The sequence below is a fragment of the Telopea speciosissima genome, chromosome 8, assembly GCF_018873765.1.
Source record: "Telopea speciosissima isolate NSW1024214 ecotype Mountain lineage chromosome 8, Tspe_v1, whole genome shotgun sequence".
NCBI lineage: Eukaryota > Viridiplantae > Streptophyta > Magnoliopsida > Proteales > Proteaceae > Telopea > Telopea speciosissima.
In genome coordinates this window covers 13,728,056-13,750,219 of record NC_057923.1, presented here as the reverse complement: position 1 = coordinate 13,750,219, position 22,164 = coordinate 13,728,056, and the positions used below count along the sequence as shown (strand labels likewise).

General features: G+C 39.6%; 1 protein-coding gene across 2 annotated transcripts in view; it reads right to left on the bottom strand.

Annotated features, from left to right (window-relative positions):
- LOC122671524 (kinesin-like protein KIN-14J) overlaps window positions 1-22,164 on the bottom strand; it is a 48,309-nt gene that overhangs the window by 6,290 nt on the left and 19,855 nt on the right. For both annotated transcript variants that reach the window (XM_043868791.1, XM_043868792.1), the window contains exons 8-21: window positions 21,352-21,479; window positions 21,167-21,250; window positions 20,977-21,054; window positions 20,801-20,893; window positions 20,645-20,674; window positions 19,049-19,390; window positions 18,874-18,955; window positions 18,693-18,788; window positions 18,429-18,608; window positions 5,901-6,007; window positions 5,584-5,762; window positions 5,334-5,498; window positions 4,999-5,252; window positions 4,714-4,877 (exon numbers count right to left, since the gene is read on the bottom strand). In XM_043868791.1, coding sequence (XP_043724726.1) covers window positions 4,714-4,877; window positions 4,999-5,252; window positions 5,334-5,498; window positions 5,584-5,762; window positions 5,901-6,007; window positions 18,429-18,608; window positions 18,693-18,788; window positions 18,874-18,955; window positions 19,049-19,390; window positions 20,645-20,674; window positions 20,801-20,893; window positions 20,977-21,054; window positions 21,167-21,250; window positions 21,352-21,479 — 1,982 coding nt within the window. The remainder of the gene's footprint in view (window positions 1-4,713; window positions 4,878-4,998; window positions 5,253-5,333; window positions 5,499-5,583; window positions 5,763-5,900; window positions 6,008-18,428; window positions 18,609-18,692; window positions 18,789-18,873; window positions 18,956-19,048; window positions 19,391-20,644; window positions 20,675-20,800; window positions 20,894-20,976; window positions 21,055-21,166; window positions 21,251-21,351; window positions 21,480-22,164) is intronic.

The window sequence follows — 22,164 nt, the reverse complement described above, 5'->3', positions numbered from 1 at the left end:
GTTTGTTACATTTATTGACAGTTATAGTCGCACTACATGGGTATATTTGATACACAACAAGAGTGATTTTTTACCTATTTCCGTCTATTTCACAAGATGGTTCATACTCAATTTGATGCAAAGGTGGAAATTTTACGGTCTGACAATGGCAAGGACTACACGGATGGAGCTTTTCACAACTATTTGGACTCTCATGGTATTATACATCAGACGTCCTACGTCGATACTCCAGCTCAGAATGGCGTGGCTGAACAAAAGAACAGACACTTGTTGGAGGTTGCTCGCTCCCTTATCTTTGCCATGACTGTTCCTCCCCGTTTCTGGGGCGATGCCATTCTAGCTGCCACATACCTGATCAATAGGCTTCTTTCACGTGTCTTAGCTGGTCGCTGCCCTTTGGATGTTTTATTAGGATCATCTACGTTTGTTGTCCCTCCAAAAGTCTTTGGCTGTGTGGTTTTTGCCTGAAACCACCATCCTCATGGGAAATTTGACCCCAAAGGTCTTCGGTGTATTTTTCTTGGATATTCAGCTACCCAGAAAGAGTATAAGTGCTACCATCCTCTTTCTAGGAAATTGTTTGTGACCATGGATGTGGTCTTTCGGGAGACTGAAGCTTATTTTGTACCACTGGTACCTCTTCAGGGGGAGATGCCAAATGATGAAGATGTACCTTTAATTGCTCCCCTGGATGTAAATGTTCCTACCATAGAAGATGTGTCTGTTGAATTAGAGGATGGGATTACCAATCAGGAACAGGAGCAAGGACAGAATGGGCAGCCTATAGTCCAGGGAGAGTCTGGTGAATCAAAAGAGTTGAAGACTTTCTCTCGGAAAACATACTTCCCTCCTTATGGAACTTGGCACAAAGAGACCACCACCACTGCTCCCACAACATCAGTACCTGCTCCTAGTCATCGCTCTGGTAAGTCTATTCCTGATCCTAGTCTTGATTTACCCATTGCTATTCGAAAACCCAAGCGTAGTAGTACTCACCACCCAATTTCCATTTTGTTTCTTATAATTCTTTAACTCCTTCATTCCATACTTTTGTCTCTTCATTATCCTCCGTTTCTATTCCTAACAATTGGTAGGAAGCAATAGCCAAACAGAAATGGAAGGAGGCAATGAGTGAAGAAATGCATGCCCTGGAGAAAAATAAAACCTGGGATTTAAAGGTCCTTCCACCAGGAAAGAAACCTGTTGGTTGCAAATGGGTCTTTATGGTGAAGCACAAGTCAGATGAGTCAGTAGAGAGATACAAGGCAAGGCTGATTGCGAAAGGGTTCACCCAAAACCATGGAATCGACTACCAAGAGACCTTTGCCCCTGTGGCAAAGATGAACACAGTAAGAGTGATTATTTCTTGTGCTGTAAATCAAGGCTGGAATCTCCAACAGCTCGATGTCAAGAATGCCTTCTTGCATGGAGAATTGGAAAAAGATGTTTCTATGGAGATACCTCCGGGTTTTGCTACTCCAGCTACTCAGGGAAAAGTATGCAAGTTGAAGAAAGCCTTATATGGCCTAAAACAATCACCAAGGGCCTGGTTTGGTCGCTTCCATAAAGCCATGATTGCTAATGGCTATAAGCAAAGCAATTCTGACCACACATTATTGTGGGACAGAATATCACAATTCTGATCATCTCTGTGGATGACATAGTGATCACAGGAAGCGATGCACAAGAAATTCAGAAGTTGAAGATTACGATATTTCTCGGGAATAAGAGTTGCCTATTCAGCCAAGGGTATATCTCTTTCCCAGAGAAATTACACCCTTAGACCTTTTGAATGATACAGGGATGCTTGAGTGTAAACCTGCCGATACCCCTCTGGAGCCCAACACATACTTGAAGAGTAAGGACGATGACCCAGTGGATGAGGGTAGTTATCAGAGATTAGTTGGCCGATTGATATATCTTTTCCATACCCAACCAGACATTGCATTTGCAGCGAGTATAGTGAGTCACTTTATGCATGACTCTCATTCTTCTCACTTGGAGGCAGCATACAGAATTCTAAGGTATCTGAAGTCTTCTCCTGGAAAAAGAATCTTGTATTCTCCGCATAGTCATCTTCAAGTAGAAGCCTACACTGATGCAGATTGGGCAGGCAGTCCTGATGATATAAGATCAACATCTGGATATTGTACCTTTGTTGGGGGAAATTTAACTACCTGGAGAAGCAAGAAACAAGCAGTGGTTGCTCGGTCCAATGATGAAGTTGAATTTAGGGCTATGGCACAAGGTATCTGTGAACTTCTCTGGCTCAAGGGGCTTCTTCAAGATCTTGGAATGGTTGTTGATCTTCATATGCGGCTCTAATGTGATAGCAAGTCAGCAATCAGTATTGCCCATAACCCAGTCCAACATGATAGTACCAAACATGATGAGATTGACAGGCACTTTATCAAGGAAAAGTTGGAGCAAGGAGTAATTTGTATTCCATTTGTTCAATCTAGTGAACAACTGGCCGATGTTCTTACTAAGGGAATTAGTATTAAGTTGTTTGGTTTTGTTATTAGCAAGTTGGGCATGTTTGATATGTATGCACCAACTTGAGGGGGAGTGTTGTAATATGGCTTCAAGGGTAAAACTGTCATAGGGGTAATATTGTCCTTGTACCTATTCCGAATGTTCCTTCTCATATTATAAAAAATGCCGGTATTCACGAATTCAACATTAATTTTATTTAAATGCCCAAACTACCCTCGGGGGGGGGGGGGGGGGGGGGGGGGGGGGGGGGGGGGGGGGGGGGGGGGGGGGGGGGGGGGGGGGGGGGGGGGGGGGGGGGGGGGGGGGGGGGGGGGGGGGGGGGGGGGGGGGGGGGGGGGGGGGGGGGGGGGGGTTTATAGGGGGGGGGGGGGGGGGGGGGGGGGGGGGGGGGGGGGGGGGGGGGGGGGGGGGGGGGGGGGAAAAGGGGGGGAGGGGGGGGGGGGGGGGGGGGGGGGGGGGGGGGGGGGGGGGGGGGGGGGGGGGAGGGGGGGGGGGGGGGAGGGGGGGGGGGGGAAGGGGGGAAGAGGGGGGGGGGGGGGGGGGGGGGGGGGGTGTCCAAGGATAAACTTACTATTTTACCCTTAAGTGATGATGTAAGCAAGTTAATTTTAAATGCCCAAACTACCCTCAAATAAGGGTAAACTTACTGTTTTACCCTTTACCAATAAACCCCAAAATCAATTGTAATGAAGGAATGTGTTTCACCTTCTCCAGCACCAGCACCAGCACCGGAGCTAGTATCTTCTCGTTCTCCATCTCCGACCAATCTGCATCTTCAATCTCCGTCTGACCTAGACCTACTGCATCAATCTCCGACCGACCTGCTGCTTTAATCTCCCCAAAATAACTGCCTCGTTCTCCTCTCTACCTTTTTCTGCTTCTTTTGGTTTTAGGGTTTTCAGAGATACAAGAGAAGGGTCTAGCCATCGATGTCTCCGTGACTCCCGTGCTAATCTCTGGATCGATGTTCGTTTGTGGTTCTGTTTGATTGAGATGCTACCCTCGAATTAGGCGAAGAGCTTGTGAGTTGTGATTTCGCACTTCCATTGTTGGTTTCTTTGTCTTTCTCCATTCTCCCTGATTCTGACCCGTTGTCTGTTGGGATTCTACGAAGGTTTCACGGAGACTAAATCTTATTCTTTCTCACGGTAGAACAAAGAAGGAACCAGCAGAGACCTATACTGGTTTCGAGTGACAGATCTTACTCAACTAAACCTTGTTCTTCCTAAAATTTTAGGCACCAATTCTTAAGACCTAAGGCTCTTACAAACACCCAATAGCATACCCGTGAACCAAGTAGGGTGTTGATAATAACTGGCTGCAATATATATCTGAGCGGTGACTCAGAAACCAGATCTGAGTATGGTTTCAATTCTCACAGTGAGAAGCATTAGAGGCTAAGGTTCTAGGAATTGAATCGCCTAAGGGTAGGCTGCCATCGACCCAAATTCCAGGGCCAAACGATTGGTAATAATGGTTCAACAAAGTTTTCAATTAAATTTGATAGTACTGCCCAGAACAGAGCATCAATGGCACACACACACAAAGGAAGAGGAATGGTAAGAGAAGAAAAAGAAGAAATATAAGAATTAGAAAAGAGATCAAACCTGGAAGAAAGGAACAAGACTGGCTCGATCAAAAAGAGGAAAAAGAATAGAGCCAGAGGGTACCCAGTTACACGCTGGTAAGCATAAACCAACTTTTTCATTCAATTCCCAAAAAATCCATATCCCAATCGCAGGTAATGGTGGGTGGCGGTGGTGTCAGCGGCAATGGTGGTTGTGGCGCTGGTGGTGATTTGGGGTATAATTGGAAATATCAAAAGTGGTATCCTAAATATAACTTACAAGCTTTGGGTATCTAAAGTGCATTTTCTACAAACGTTGGGTACCTCAATTGTCATTGTTTATCTTATTTTGGTTGAGGTTAAAATTGTCTTTTCAGTTTTTGGATTGTTTTGAGTTAACAACGTTACTCCAGAGGGGGACGGATGTGAATTTTAAACTAAGAGGGGGTGAGTTGAGTATGGGGAAACTTACAGGGGGTGTCATGTAATCTACCCTTATATTTATGATTTCTAAAGAATACTCTCCCATAACCTCTTTCTTTCCAAACTAAAATTGCCATGACAACATAATATGCATCGAGCAATGGGGAAATGAATTGTCTAAAATTATTAAATGAAAAATAAAAGTCGTAGCACTCAAAATAATTGACCTGCTCCATCAATTCTCTTACATCCCTGCTCTCCTTGCTACTCCGTGCAGCACCTAGTTCAACTCCTGATACTCTCTCTGCGAACTTCAAGGTACTTAAAGTCTCAAAATATGAATCTACGTCTGGGTTAAGCTGTACAAACATGAGTGTCTTTGCCTGACCACCTGTAGTGTGGATAATGAAAGAGGAATATGAATTTAAAAGGGGAAAATAACAAGCAAGAAATACCATCTTAAGCAATCTGAAAGATGCATCACAATCAAAAACTAGGAAACAGACAATTACCCAAAGAGCTTTGCAGGACTTGAGTAAGTTTGCTATTTCTGTATGGTACATGAGGGCTCTTTTGAGCTAGGGCAAATATGACATCTCCAAGGGCAGATAATGATTTGTTAATATGTTGTGCTTCACGAAGCCTTTCTCCTGTTGCCTCAGAGCGATCTACTCTTTCACTTCCAGCAAGATCTACTAAATGAAGATTGCCACGCAAAGTAGCACTAGTCGCCAAGTCCGTCCCACGAACATGAACGGTGAGAACACTGCACGTATAAATCAAAATTATCACCAACCCTGTGAAGAACAGCTAATTTAAAAATATACAGTCCAATAAAAATGGAAACCTGTGGGATCGGCTACTTCTTTCATTTAGAGCAGTGGCACCAACAGCCCTATTCATTAGTCCTATTTGCATTAGATCCAGGACATCCCCCGTTGACTTGACAGGAAGCATGGTTGCATCAGGGACAGCTAGTCCATTTGGTTGAGTAGTAGACCAAATCCCAAGTGTGTGCAAGTAAAGGAAACAAAGGATCATTGAATCAAGGGAAAGAAATACTTCAATGACAAAAGACTAAAATAAGGGAAGGATATTTTTTCTGGGTGCCGTCACTCGCTAGTAAGTCACGCACTTGTTCATTATATATTTCAACCATTTGAACACCAACTTCATATATAAATGAATTTCTCCTACTCTGTGAGATGTGGAAGAGATCATTTAGAGCTCGGTAATTGACCCCCCAATCCTCTTTGGAAGCTGCATCTGGCCCAGTCTGGAACAATAGAATTTAGCCGCATTAGACTTGAAACTAACGAAAGATATGTGAAGTAACCCAGACAAACAGCATAGGACTGACAAAGGGAACCCACAGTTGTCTAAACTCATAAGAACGATATTATAGCATGCATACCATTGTATAAGTCTTCCCTGAACCAGTTTGACCATATGCAAAGATACAAACATTGTATCCATCAAGAATAGATCGTATCAATGGTTGGGTGTCTAAAAATACCTCCTCTGTCAACATTGAACAATTAAACAGATCACATAAGTTAAAATGTAAAACAAAAATAAGAAAAACAAGAACAAATCAAATGCAACCTAATTAAAATATCAGTTTAATACTTTAAGCCAATTAAGAAGATTTTACTCTTCTGAAAGGAACTAAAAAGCCAACCTCTGTACAGTATAGCAATTGCAAATTTGAGAATATCAGACACTCATCACACAAGGATAAGAAGTTGGGTCATTTGACAAGGTCAGGAAATCTCCAAACCCACTAAGAAGGTAAAATCAAGTTATAGGACAAGAGCCATGCTACCAAATGAAAGAGGCAGATGTAAGGAAGGTACCATAGAGGCCCCAGATCAGATTGCTGGCAATATAATCACAAATTCTAGGCTAAGAATTAGAATAGTCTTCAAAAACCCTTCTGTTCTTCTCTTTCCACAAGCCCTACAAAATTGCATACAGCAATAGATTCCACAGAATATTTCCTTCTCACAAGAACTCTTAGTTCACTGAATAATTTAACAAATCTCGGGCCTTTAGATGCCAACAACCCCAAACAGACCAAATTAGTTAAAGCATACCTTTTCATCAATATAACAATTCAAATACAAATGGGCTATGGCATCCTCTTCAACCTGACATAAATAGCTCATGTTTGGCTGTCAGCTAAAATCACCCTTTTTGTTGCAAATTGGGTGATGTCAGTACCTTTCTCTATGTCCATAACCGAAGCAAAGGTTACCACTCTTAGCAGATTTAATTTTCCATAGCCCTACTGACCTCAGGCTTCCTCTCCACTTCACCAACCATCTAAATAGTAAAAAAGTTATATTATGAAGTAACTGAAAAATCCCAGTGAGGACAACCATCCCCATCTCTCCTAGCCTCCATTTTCTAGTGAATTACATAGCTGCAGCAATGTGCCAATAGATTGTAACTTCTTCAAACCGACTGCCAACAGATGCATTCTGAAGTAAGGACCCAAATCACCTTCCTATCTTCAACCTAAAAACAATCAGTAAGAACACATTCCTTGTCAACTGCTAACTTGTACAGCATTGGACACCGAGTCCATCAGCCTTCTTCCCCTTGGTCTCCTAGGCGGGCGTCTTGGACGCCTAGTTGGTGTCGACTTGATTTTTTACCCTCTCCAACGCCTTGGGTCGCCTAGACGCCGTGACAACTATGATTCCAACCCAAATTGTTTATCACCATATTTAGCAACTATAATCCAACCCCAAGGTGTTGCACATTCCACGCCGAATCTCCACAACTTTAACTCATGGTTCGAGAACTCGCGAGATCTCGCTGAGTTTCTCAGTAATTCCAAAAACCGAGTCGATATGGCCTACGGTTTATAAAACTACAATTTCTCGCCAAGATCTCAGCGAGATCTCGGTCTCGGGTCTTGGTATCGGTTTGGCCCATTTTTTTTACCCATCATGACCCATCTACCTCAATTATTACCACCTAACCATGGACAGAACTCACATATCTCGGTGAAATCTGTTCTAAAAGGCTAAAAGTTTGAAAAAACTGCTCCAAACTTGATTTTCTTCTTCTTGGCTTCAAATTTTTGATGGATTGCAAGCTTTGAAGGGTGATTCAACTACAAACTTGAAGATTCAACTCCAATATTGCAAGAATCATCACACATTTGAAGGTTTTTCAAAGGTATTCCTTCTTTTCCCTAAATCTATTTTTTTCAACAAAAATTGTGCAATCCTAGATAGATTCAAGTGATTTTGAGATATGTTAAACAACTTTGGCCAATCTATCACTTGATGGAGTCCAAATTATTTTTCTGTTATTATTTTTTTTATTATAATTTTTGCAAAAAATAAATGATTTATTTGAAAAAAAAATTGAAAATAATATGATGAATAGTGATTGTTTGGAAGTGATTTTCATATATGTTGAACAACTTTGGCCGATCTATCACTTGATGGAGTCCGAATTATTTTTCTGTAATTATTTTTTTTAATATAATTTTTGCAAAAATAAACGATTTATTTGAAGAAAAAAATTGAAAAAACTAAGATGAATAGTGATTGTTTGGAAGTGATTTTCATATATGTTGAACAACTTTGGATGCTCAACAGAATCATGGATCAGTTTTTTATTTTCACCCATTAAAATTTTTATTTTATTTCTCAGAATTAATAAAAATATTATGAAAATTAAAAAATACATATATATAATATTAAGGAAAAATGCTTGTTGTTTATGGAAAATTATGTCCAACATATGTACATAATGTTCAACTTCAAATGGTGTCAAATACATCATTACATTATATTTTTCTTATACTTTAAGGTATAAATATTTTTAATAAAAATTCCAAATATTATTTTTAATTAAGAAATAAATACTAGGGTTAGGGGATAAATAGGAGATAGCTATTTGATTGTTCTAGTAGTTTGACATTATGTTTAACAATTATGAATAAAATACTTTAAGTCTTGAATACATTACTTTAAGTCTTTAATAGTTATTAATACATGTTTTTTTATGTAACAGTGTAAACTATAAGACATTTTGTACACAATGTCTGATATAGCATGGCAACATGAAGTCCCGATGTCCGAAGACGAAAAGAAGTCCAAATGCAATTATTATGGAAAGTTGCTATCTGGAGGAGCCACCAGGTTAAAGCAACATTTGTCTAGTACAGGCAAGGATGTTGCCTCATGCCCAAATGTTCCGACCCAAGTGAAACTGGCTATGGCACAACACTTGAGAGGAGGAAGAATAAAGAAAGCTGAGAGGGAAAGAATACAACAACAGTTTGATGAGGCAGTACTAGAGAGGCCTGGTGTAGAGGTCCGTGGAGAAGATGATACTGAATTTAGGCCTCCACCTAGTGAGTTTCAATCAGAGGCTGAATGGAGAATTTACTATCAGACTTTGGCAGAGAGTAGACAAAGTTTGCATTTTGAGAATGTAAGAAGATATGAGCAGGCAAGAGGAGCTGGTAGATCTGGTTCAGCTGCACCAGTGCAACAAGATAAGAGAAGGAAAAGCACTGAGACAAGAAATTTACCACAGCCCCCAACCCGACCAAGAGCACATTCCCCAGATCCCATTTTTTAGCAGGATCCAACAATTTTTAGGCAACAAGATGCCTACCAACCAACCAACCATCCCGCAAATGTTTGGAGGTAAACAAGAGGAAGCACGGAAAGCCTTCAGCAAGTTCATGCTATACAATGGCATTCCAGCTAATGTAGCACAAGGAACATACTGTAATGCATTCCTTGACGCTGCAGGGAGGGTTGGCCCAGGATGGAAGGGGCCTTCACCACATAAATTATATAATGTATATTTGCCTCAGGAGGTACAGGAGCTGAAAGAGTACATTGATGGTTTGAAGCCAATGTGGGAGACGTATGGGATTACCCTTATGGCTGGTAGTTGGACTGGACCTACTAGATTGTCTATTATAAATTTCATGGTGAGTTGCAATGGGAAGACAGTATTCTTGAAGTCTGTCGATGCATCAAAACATGTAAAGGATGCATCATACTTGTATAATGAGTTGAAGCTAGTGCTGGACGAGGTAGGAGCAAAGAATGTTATTCAAATTATGACAGATAACGGTTCTAACTATAAAAAGGTTGGAGAGAAGTTGATGAATAAGAAGAGTAAGAGGATCCGGCTCTTTTGGACTCTATGTGCAACACATTCCATTGATTTAATGCTGAAGGACATGGGGGAAAAAACTTTGGTGGCGGGTGTGGTAAATAGGACAAGACAAGTGACAACTTTTGTATATAACCATGGTTATGCTTTAGCCATGTTGAGGGAAAAATGCAATGGAGATTTAGTGAGGTCTGGTGTCACTCGAGTTGCCACCAATTACATTGCATTGAAGATCTTTCAGATGAAGGTAATAGGTCTGAGGTCTATGTTTGCAAGTGAACAATGGTTTGGTTGGCAAGGTTCTAAGTCAGAAGAAGGGAGGGCAGCACAACAGACCATTGCAAGTGACGAATTCTGGAAGGACTTGCATAAAGTGGTTGCCATATTAGAGCCAGTAGTGGCAGCACTGACTACTGAGGATGGTTGATACAAAGAAGCCGCCTACCTTGACCCACATTTATGCTGTCATTCAAAAAATGAAGGAAATGGTTAGAGCTGCTATACCTTGAAGTGCAAAGTCCTACATTAACATCATTCATGAGAGGTGGGAGAAGCACTTAAGTCATCCATTACATAAAGCTGGTGAGTTCAACATACTTTACACTTTAAATGTTAAAACTTTTTTACATTTACATATTCAAAACCCAAAGGCATTAAGTCACTAACAAATTATATTTGTGGTGTCTACTTTACCAGCATACTATTTGAATCCAAAGTATCAGCACTCCCATGATCTTGGGCTAGACACAGATTTGTTAGTAGGAGTTCAAGCTGTTATTGAGAAGTTGGAGCCCAATCCAAAGATACAAGCTACTTGCAATGATGAGGTGAGAGTATGGGACTTTGGTATTTTGGTAGTTAGTTTATGAATGTATTTACTAAATAGAAAATACTAATGCCTTTAACAATGTTTGAAATTTAAAATGAAAATAGATCAAATACTTCTGAGAAGCCTCAGCAAGTTTCGGTCGACAAGCTGCAGTGGAGGGTAGACAAAAGTCAGACCCTGGTACGTGGCATGATTACATTTATGAATTATAATTTTATCCCTTTAGAATGTACATATTCTTAATATTTTATATTTGTAATGCAACCGACTAGTGGGTGCTTTATGGTACAAGTTCACCCCACCTGAGGAAGGTAGCAGTAAGAGTGCTCTTACAAACTTGTTCATCCTCCGGATTCGAGCACAATTGGAGTACATTCTCATTAATACATTCAAAGAGGCGGAACAGGTTGGGTAGCGAACGACTGGAGTAGCTTGTGTATGTGCACTACAATATGAGATTAAGGATGAGGTACATACGTGAAGGAATTGAAGCCAATGACAAAGAACCCATCGAACTGTCTAACATTTTCCAGGAGGACTCTGATGATGATGAGGATCCCGTGGGTGAGGGATCGTGGTACACCCGATATGGATCAGCCAGGGGTAGGCCCGACCCCACCATTGCGTCTATAACTGGTACTAATGTTGAGGATTATATGTCGCAAGAGGGGCGTGAACATTCAGAGTCACCGAGACCTTTTGAGGCTGCAGTAGGAAGTCCTGCTAATGATGATGGTGGTGGTGATGATGATGGTGGTGATGGTGATGGTGATGGTGGTGGTGGTGGTGGCATGCAGAATGGTGGTTATTATGATGATCGTCATGAGGGGATGCGCGAGCAGTACCAGTATGATGTGGAAACGCAAGCGGACCCTGTGCGTTTCACAGGTGAGTCTCAGTTTACGCATGCCACTCCAGATCAAGACTATGGTGGCCACACTAAAATGTACAACAGAAAGAAGGGTCGCAAACACTCACATGCTCAGGATGACAACAGTAGGAACACCATGATTGCAAGTTTCGGAAGCATGAGTATAGATACAACTAGTGAGCATCAGTCATGGCATTCATCTCAGCATCATCATGGCTATGAATATGGCCAGGAGAGCACCGGTTTTGAATATAGTGGCTATGGTCAATTTGGGTAGTCAGCAGTTGAGTTTGACAATCAAAGCATTGGGTCAGGTTTTGGGTACATATTCCCAGTCCCAAACCAGCCATACACGCCTCAAACTCAATATGACAGTAGCAGTGGATCTCACACCTCATACCAACAACCTCCCATATACACCCTAGGACAGGGGGTTTGGTATATGTTGATGACAACACTTATATGGAGGCTGTGTTACACTATGTGCAACACTTAAGCAATTCTATGACATGGGAATTCTATGTGGATCAATATGGGGAAGAATTCATTACTCGATCACATTTTATGTAACAAATTCAGAGAAGATTGATGTGATGTACTCTTTATTTGAATGTTTTGATTGCTATGTATTAAATTGAATGTTTTGATTGCTAAGTTGCTATGTATTACTAAATTATGTGTAGAGTAGGGTGTTTTAGTATGACTCCTCGCCTACCAACCTATGGTCCAAAGTGAAACTCATATTTGGACTTGTTTTTTGGAAATCTGGGCATGCCATTGTGTTTAAATGGCCTGAAATAGGCTGAATACCAGGTTTCAGACCCAAAATATGTGTAAAACCCACCGAGTTGGGGGTCCAAGTCCAAAAAAAAAAAAAATGCACAATCTCGGCGAGATCTCGACTCGTCTCGGTTTTCCAAGGGACCGAGATCCCACCGAGACCTGAGTTTTCGAACTATGCTTTAACTAGTCAGGCATGATTCATTTGAACTCCAAGCTCAACTTCTTTGGCAGGTAACGTCAAATTTAATGCATTTTTGTTGTCAATAGTAGAAAAGGAAAATGCTCCAAAACTTCAGTCACCCCAATTCACCTAAACCTCTATAATGGGATTTTTTTTTTTTAGTTATTCTAATCCAAAACCAAATTTTATAAATCCTGTTGACAATGGACACCATGCTCTTGAGTATATTTTCTTAGGGTCACTAAGTTTTGATAGTAACTGCCATCCTTGGGTCTACATAAGAGAATAACTAGTTCACCACTTCAAAGTTACATAATTCTAAGTAACATCTCAGATCTAGTGTCTGCTATAACTTGCTACTTAAGAATATCGGGGCCAACCATTAGATTGGTTGATGCAGTCTGCCCCATGGACCTTTTGTTTTTCTATGGACTTGTGTATGTATTGGCCCTTATCATGGCCTCATGAGCCTGGGGTTTACTTCAGAGTCTTTAGGTGGTAAGTATATAAGTAGGTCAATAGTAATGTGATTCAATTTGATTAGGATTTGTCTAAGGTCTATAAAAAGGAATTTGTCAAACTTTATTTTCTTTGTATGATGGGATGGGTTTATGGTTTCTTACAGTAGAGAATGGTTCTCTTACCAAAGGTTTTAGAGGCAAACCCTACTCTGTCCATGGTGAACAGAGATATTCTTTTGTTCCACTTTCTCAGTTTATCAATTTACTCTGCTGTGGATAGAATCAGATTCAAGTTCCCAAAAATTCTTGGCAAATTCTTCAATGGTACTGGCTCACTATTCTACATCTGGGTTTAACACAAATCTGACAATTTCAGTTCGGATAGTCTAGTAAAATGTTTTATTTCAACTTTGTTCTGATTCAAGTTTATATCAGTTTCCAAGGGAAGTTTTATTGTTTCCGCAAGTTTGAATAAAGTTTCAATTTAGAAATCCTTCATTCTGGGAGGTACCTTGGCTCCTGAATTGGAGTTACGGATCACCCTGGTTGAAGTCCTTCTGACCTGAGGTTTTTTTTTTTTAGGGGGGTGGGGTGGGAGGATGGGGAGTTCAATTCTCTCCGTGTCAATCTCAAGGTGGGGAATTGAGTTGAATTTGCTAGTGCCTAGGTATAACTTTAGGGAACCACATGAGATTGGGTCTATATTGGCATTAAAAATAGACTGGTTGTGCAGCCTGCTTGAATTCAGGTACAGTGAACTTTGGGAATCTCTTTATTAGTTTTCTGCATACCTTTTGGCTTGCTAATTGCTCGTTTAAAAGTGCCTGCTACTTTTTCAAACCTGAAAACTTCTACGATTCAGCTGCTATCAGATGTTACACAAACTTTTGAGTGATGGTAAGGGTTTGGTTAATACAGACCAGGTTTAAGGCTTGGTTTAAAGTTGGGCCAAACTTTAGGATAGATTTTGGTTGGGCTTTAGTTTTTGGTATTTATTATTGTAATGGGCTGAAATATAAGGCCCAAAAGTGAGGTTTTATGGGGGTGCATGAAAATTCTTATTTTATTAGTGGGTCCCATGTTGTAGGGATCTATCTTATCCTAAGGTGTAAGTCTTTGAGTTAGTTTAGGAAGTTTTGAGTCCTAACTAGCTGTCCAGTTAGGAAAGTCTTAGTAGTTGAATCATTCTAGGAGATTTTATTTCTGTTTCTATAAATAAGGAATGTAATCAACCCAGCCCCTCCAACGATTGGAATGGAATGAATTGATTTGGTTGCTGCCATTGATGGATGAAGCTTTCTCTCTCTCTCTCCCAAGGTTTAAAGTATCAGAATCGGGTATTGTATCGGAAATGTGATTTTAAGAGACGTATCGTATCGTACTCTACAGATACGCATGGAAATGATCAAGATACACATGGAAATACACTTTTGGAGAAAAAAACAATATGAATAAGCAATATATAACATGTATCATGCATAAACACTAAAATGGAGAACAACGTACAACGAGACAAGAAACTTTTATTGATTTGAGTACAAATCATTGCAAAGTTTGATGCATCAACTAACTTAGTTTTACCTAAATCTATCGATTTATAGCAAAAAAATAAGGTTAAAAACCATGATTTAAACACAAAGATCAAATTTTTCTGAAACCTACATTTTTCTGTGAAATCTCCTTCATTCTCTGATCTCAAAAACAAAATCATAGTTGGATAGTCACATGGATCTTTAATGTCTATATCAACGTGTATCTGTTGGTATCGACCGTATCAGTATGTATCGAGCCATATCAGCCGATACATACCAATACGTATCGATACTCTCACAGAACCCTTTAATGTACGTATCATGCTCTCTACCATTGATTTTGGTAAGGGATCTCTCTCCCCCTTACTTCTTCTCACTTTCCTTCCCCACCCACACGGTCTGTACTTCTTGTACTTCTTTTCTTCCTTTTTCTTTCTCTTTTATTTTTTTCTATCATCTCTCCACTCAACCCCGTGGAAATGGTTTTTCCCTACCTTTCATCTCCAAATTTTTCTTCTTCTATTCCTCTTTTTTCCCTTACAGTTGATAGCCTCTCCCTTTTCAGTTTCAGACCCAATTTTCAAGGAAATAAATTCTCTTCCCTCTTATCAGTCCATCCACCAACCACTTTCATCTCTCTTATTCCTTCCTTTCCTATTTTTTCTCTCATGCTCTCCTGGATCCTATTTTTTAGGATAGAATTTTCAGGCTCCTAACACCAACCAATCACCTATTTTCTCTCCTTCGATATTCCCATTGATTCCCAAATCTGTTTATTTTATCCATAAAATAAATCTGATATTTTGCATATATTATTATGATCCCTATTCTTATCAAAATCTGACCATAAGATCTGAATATTCCTTCCATTATTTCTAACCTTTAGATCTAGATTCAGATCCAGCCATATCAGCCATTAGATCAGATCCAAATCTAGCTTTTAAATTAGAATCTTATTCCTCAAATCTATAGGTGAGCCCATCACTTGCAGATCCAACAATCGATCTGCATCATTGGTATTGTTAATCAGAAGGTTTGGTAATGTTAATCGGTGAAAATATCTGAAAGTCAAGTAATATTTTATTGGTTTGGCTGGAATTTGAGTACTTAATCTGTTTGAATCAGTGGAAGGTTTCATAGGAAAGCTATTTGGGGAATTTTAACCCTAGTTTGCATCATGAATCCAACCTAAATTTAAGCAGACCAAAGGATCCAATCCATGTACCCTCCCCCTGCAGTAGTTCTAGTTGATGCCAGATTTGACAACCTTCCAGTACTTGTTGGCCAAGTCTATTTATTGTGGTTTAATATTGAATTACAAAAGGTGAATCATAGTTGTCAATGTTATGTATGTCTTGAATTCTTGGACCCGTTTCGAAGAATGGCCCGCTCCGACATTTTTGGTGGCGACCCGAATGGAACTTTTTCTGAGATCTATGATGGTAGCGGAGGGCTTGACCCGACCCGATGGATCGACCAGGATCCGATGGAGGAGTATTTATGTTCTTTACCAGCTTTATTGTAAAGATGAGTAAGATTTGGGGTTTTCGTTTTAGGGTTTCTGGGAGAGAGCAACAACGCCGTTTTGGGTGTTCTTGAGAGATCTCCATTGTAATTTTTCTCCGATTTGCATAGTGAATCATCTTCGCCTTCGCCCGTGGATGTAGCACACCATACTGGTGTGTAAACCACGTTAAACCTCTGTGTAATCTTGCTCTGTTTTTGTTTTCTTTTGTGTTTTTGGTTGGTGTTTGCTCTAACAGTCAAGGTGTCGCCTAGGCGTCCAGGCGCCTTTCTCTCGCCTTGTTTTTTGCCCCCTCGATCGCCTTGGTTCACCTAGGCGCCTTGACAACTATGGGGTGAATAGGAAACTCGAAAATCCATACAATGCATGGTTAAAGATCCAAAGCAATTCAGTCAGATCCTCTGATCCTTATAATTGTAATGTAGTCCTAGATAGATGAGGGATCCACTAGGAGCCAAGTAACCAAGACCTTCCAAATAGCTGGCCAATTGGACAGGTTTAAGGACTTGAGTCAAAATTAGGGTTTAGTCTAGGGTAATGAGGATAATTCGTATATGGTAATGATAGGCAGGTTTTTAGGAGTCTAATGAACTAGGTTTACTAAAGTTTGAGTGAGAATTTAAAATTTAGAAAATTAGGGTTTCGGGTTTTGGGTTTTGGGTTTTGGGAAAGATGAGGATGGTGGTTTTTAGGGTTTAGAGTGAGAGTTTTGGGCAGGGGTTAAGATCGAGCTTCCCTAATGGTGAGGGGAAGGTTCAAACAAAATTTCGGCAGAAACTGATGGAAGGATTGAGCTATGGGGGTTTTAGGGTTTTAGGGCTGTAATGGGAATTAAGGGGGATTAGGGTTTTGATGGGAGAATGGACCTAGGGTTAGGGTCAAGTGGAAGGACTGATGAGAGGATATTGTGATTGAAATTTGATTGAATTTAGTTGGTAAAATTGGGCTGGGCAGAATGAAGATAAGCTAGGGTTTGATGGATCGATGGGGATTAAAGGAGGGGATGGTATTGAGGATCGGTTGGCTTAGGTCAGAGGATTAGAAGAAGAAGGGGATTGCTAAAACATACTTACTTGTATAGCAGATCTTCAATGGCAGCAGCCTTGAAGATAGAAAACAGCTTCTCCCGATCTACAAGATGCAAGGAGATGAGAAGAAGACCCTCCCGGTCTACAAGACGCAAGGAGTCAACTGGAGATCCACCAGTCCCTTCACCTTGATATTACTCACAAGGCACACTCACGATGGAGTTAGGCAGCAGCAACAATGGCAGCAAGCAGAAAACTATTTTTTTCAAAGTCTGAATTGTGGGGGAGCCTCCCACGATTTATTTATTTATAATATGGCCAAAGGCCCAAAGGCCCAAATCCTATTACAAATATGAATCACCCTCTCTACATAAATCGTGGAGGGGGAGGGACAACTTAAATTAAAAACTAAGATTTAAAAGATTCCCTAACTACCAATAGGAAATAAAGCACCTAACAACCAATAGGATAAAATCAATTAAATTGAACAATGGTCTGAACCGGTTCAATTTAAGTTTACAAAATTAGACTAAGTATGGAAACTTGCAAAATAAAACTAAGGCTCCACAATCAGCCCTACTCCTAGGGCTGTTTCTTCTGCTTGCATATGCTTGGAACTGCATCAAGTTGTTTGCTAAGCTATTGGTTGTGTATTGGATGTTTTACTAGTGATACTTGCGAAGAATAAATATATCACAGTCATGCATAATTCCAAGCTTTATGTACAACTACGCATACATTTTTTGTGTTACTGTAAATTTTAGGCAGTCAAACTGCCTCATAAGCTTTATAAGAAATTATTTGGTCCTCACACCAGACTTTTTTTTTCTTTTTTTTCTTTTTTTTGGGGGGGGGGGGGGGGGTTGGGGAGTGGGGATACGGTAAGTATATGTCATGTAAGGTGTTTTTGTCATGAGGAAACCAAATGCCAGCACTTAAGATTTACAAACTCCAGTAATTTCATGTTTACAAGTCTGAATAAGGGAAACAACCCCAAGCAGGTAAACCTAGTCAACCCGTTAAATTTGAGCTTGGGTTAGACATGCATTGTTGAGTTCTGCCTGTTTTGATTCTAAACCTGACCCAACCAGCTCATTTTGCTCCACTAGTGAGTAGTGAATGCAAAGGTGAAAAAACCAGCCTTCAAAGTGCCAAAACATAGAAGTCTACAAAACTCTTATTTCTCAACTTCAGAGAATTGTAGTAGTCTAAAAAAACGAGCGTCCCAGTGCACGAGGCTCCTGCAACTGCAAGGTCTGAGAGGGGCAAATGTAAGCAGCCTTACCCCCACTTGGCAGAGCAGCTGTTTCCATGCTTCAAACCCACAACCTGATGGTTGCAAGAGCACAACATTAGGCTCTACCTTTCTCTATATTGACGTATTTCCAAATAATAGCATGGTGTTCATCTTGTATGAAACCTTTTATTAGCTTCTCATCATCAGCATAAATTTATATGCACAAAAATATAAGTTTCATGCGACAGATATACAGTCGAAAAGAAAATGAAACTTCAGATGTAGAATGGAAAAGAAGATGAAGCATTTAGTAAAATTAGTGGTATAAAGATAAAAACCTTGTGTAGCTGTTGGAGCAAAGACCTTGTTAAACTTGAATAGGCGATGGCCGTCTTTTCCTTGTTTGAGGGGATTTGCAATGACCAATTCACCATTCTCACCAATAAAATCTATGGTAGTTTGTTTCCCATTTTGTCCAGGAAGGAATGGCCTTATCCGACAATAGACTCTAATATTTCCTATACAAGAATACCAACAATGAGGAGATGAGCAAAAACATCAACAATTTAATGGTACAGCTTTGATATGCTAATCATCAGCACCTTTTAAGTCTTGAACCTCATTATACAGCTTCCGATTTTCTGCAAGAACCATATGATAATTTTCTGCCGCCTCAGCTAACCCTTTAAGCTTTACCCCTGAGAAAGGTAAGCACAAAATAACATATTAGAAATGCCAGTATAATTCCTATATGCTAAGCGAATTCTGAATAATGATTCTTACCCAACCGACTAAATTCTTCAGAATAAACTCTTTGTGTATTTAGCACCACTTTCTTGATTGACTGAGAAGTGACCCTCAACTCCTGAATACACAGCAAATTTATTCATTTAAAATAAAAAGGAACAAGTTTAAAATAAAAAATAAAAGATAAGATCTGAGTTATTGAGAAAAAAACCCTCAAAGATTTAAACTGGAAATCTATAAAAGTCTGGTAGCTATGCTCTTTTTCATTCCAACTCTGAGCTTTCGATTTAGAAAACGCCTCAAGTTCTTCAGCTTTCTTCGTAGAATCTTCTAAAAGGCCCTCAAGTTCCTTTAATCTCTCCTCTAACTCAAATTTAGTTCCCTTGGCCTGTGTTTCCAATTGCAGGCAATGTTGTTCATATTTCTGTTTTACTAACTCCAGTTCTTGCTTAAGTGTCGAAATTTCAAGATCACTATGATCCTTCTCTTTCACCAATTTAACCATATCCAGCTCCTCAATTTTCTTCTTCTCCTCCATTTTGGTCTTCTCCATCTGCATTGACCAATGTAAATTTTTAAAATGATACAAGATGACTACTATGCGTAAAGTAACAACTACAAGCAAATAACCAACCACATATTTCAAGCATATCATGGTATGATATATTAATGCAATATTGGAGTCAAACTCATTCATTTGCATTCGTAAAAAACCTAAACCAAACATAGCCTTATCCCAACTACTGAGGGTAGGCTACACAAATCCTGTGCGTCTTAACACTTCATAAGATTGAGCAAATTTCAGGAGGATTTGCCTAAACGGTTCACTTTGCTCAAATCGAACATACTGTCATCATGTATAAAGGCTTGCAATGGAAGTACAAAAATCATTGATCCTGATAAGGGGAAGGTACCTCCAAGGCCCTCCTGAGAGGTTTTGCATCCAACAAATGTCAAATCATCAGCTGGCAGTTGGCTACAGAGGGGGGTAGGCAGGGATTCTTTGTACTTAGGACACTACCCTACCGAGTAGTCCTATAGGTAGGTTCTTGGCTTTCACCTTCTGTTATTATTTTACCTTATGCTTTGTATCCTAGCTAACTTTTTTAGCTACACAAACTGATCATTATTTATCACCAAAAAGAATAGGAAAGAAAAAAACACAAATTCAGTTAGGCCTTTAATTAAAAAGTTAAACCTTAATATTCTTTATATTTCTATATATTTTATATTTTAATTTTTTCCTAGATGCAGAAATTATCAGAACTTATTTCACCCAAGGTGCAGGTCATAATTCTATATCTTGCTGAATGTTGGAAGCAGTCCATATAATATTTCGCACTTAAGCATATAATACCAAGTTCAGTGGAATAAATTTAATTATTTCAAAGACAATATACTCTACTTCATAACAAATAATGACAGCCCTATGCCCTGAAAACAGTTAGCACAAAGCATTCTGTACAGACCATCTTTTCATATGTGAGTGAAGCACTCAGGCTTCTTCAATAGAATTAGGACCATTAATGATCTCCAATTTCAATCTAAGCATAGTTGTATGGCAGAAGTTTATCGTCATGCGCAAACATAGGAATTCAAGAAAATTGATGTCTCAACTATCAGATTTCTGCCTCTCATTTGAAGCAAGGAAGTTTGCAACACATAAAAACAATTAAACTTAAAGAAAAATAATTGAAATCTTTCTCCATTACCTAAAAACCAAAAATATTACAGATAAATATGTCTGTACATCTGAATACATTCAGAGAAAAAGAAGGGAGCAAATACTAGAAGTCTAGAACTGGACCTTTATCTGCTGGAACTTGTTCATAGCAACCTGTAAAAAGAGGGTGAAGTTTCAAGTAAGTTGAATGAATACATCATTGCTACCACGAGATGTCTGGGAATAAGTATGATGACAACCTTTTCCATTCAAAGATATGAATGTAATCACTTAAAGTACCTGGGTCTCCTCACTATTCCCAGTTGCAAGAGTCTCAAGTACTCTAATTCTTGATTGATACTTATCTTCACGAGCCTTGTAGAGAGTATTTTGCTGCAGATATGCAAGTACAGATAATTTATCAATACCAATCAAAAAGTTCTCTCAGAAGAGATTAATTGCTAAAAGCACATTACAGTTCTTAAGTGCTCCGCTTGAGTTGAAATACGTCGCTCAATCTCTTGTATGACTTTTCTCAATAGACACGCCACACGCTGAGGGAAAGGGAAGAAAGGGACTCCTTAAGAAAACCATCCAATTGGATCAAAATATAAAATTATCAATTCTAGCTTGTATTAGAATGACATCCACTAGGTGCTAACATACGTGAGGTATTTCTCCGTTTTTTCTTTCAATGCTTTCGTCTAGAATCCCATTCACAACAGTCAGAAGTGACTGAGTTGGAGCATTCTGCAAGGGGGGGAGTGAGATGAAGACGATTAGGATTTATTTTCACATGGAAACTAAAATTTGTCTAATATTGACGTCCACTGAGAAGATCAAGAATTTACTTCTAAACTGCTAGAATTCATCATTTCTGATATCTTAGCAGCAGGGAGATCAGCATAACGTCCTTGTTTCAGTTGAAACACCTCATGGAACTTATGTCCAACATGATGTCTTAATGCAGCCGATGGCTCTACATGAGAAAAGAAAGAGAATAAAAATTAACTCTTCAAACAATGAAACAATAAAAACAACATTTGGAACTAATCCAACTGAAGAAAATCAAACATATTTAGCATCTCAGATAATGATAGATATTAACATTTAGGCATCATACTATTATGTAGTACAACAAACCAACGTCTATGTTGTGGTGTATTGATAGATATTATAGCTGCCTATCCTTAACAGCTCAAGCTTTTGGGCTAAGCGGTTGTAACATGGTATCAGAGCCAAGAGATCAGGTGTTCAATATCTGGTAAGTGCAAGGGGTTTGTGTTGTGGCATCCCTATGCCTTGTACCCCTCAGTGCCACGTGATAATGTCATGTGCAGAGCCGTGTTTGTGTGTGGGGGGGTGTTTTGTGTTGATGTACATTGTTTTTGTTGCATATAGGTTGTCATTGTTGGCAACCAAGTGCAAAACAGTGATGAGGTGACCAGTTTTGAGGTGATGCATATTACAGTTCTTAAGTCTGAAATCTATGGTTTGGAACAGAAGATAGAGAGGAAGCAAAGAAAAAAGAGAAACTAGGAAGAGAATTAGAGAGCTCACATTTCAACCTCCCAAATTCATTAATTCCATATTATGTATCTAGGTGGACCATGATGCCATTAATAGGTAAAAAAGATAGACATACTGATGGGTTTCTAGAAGCC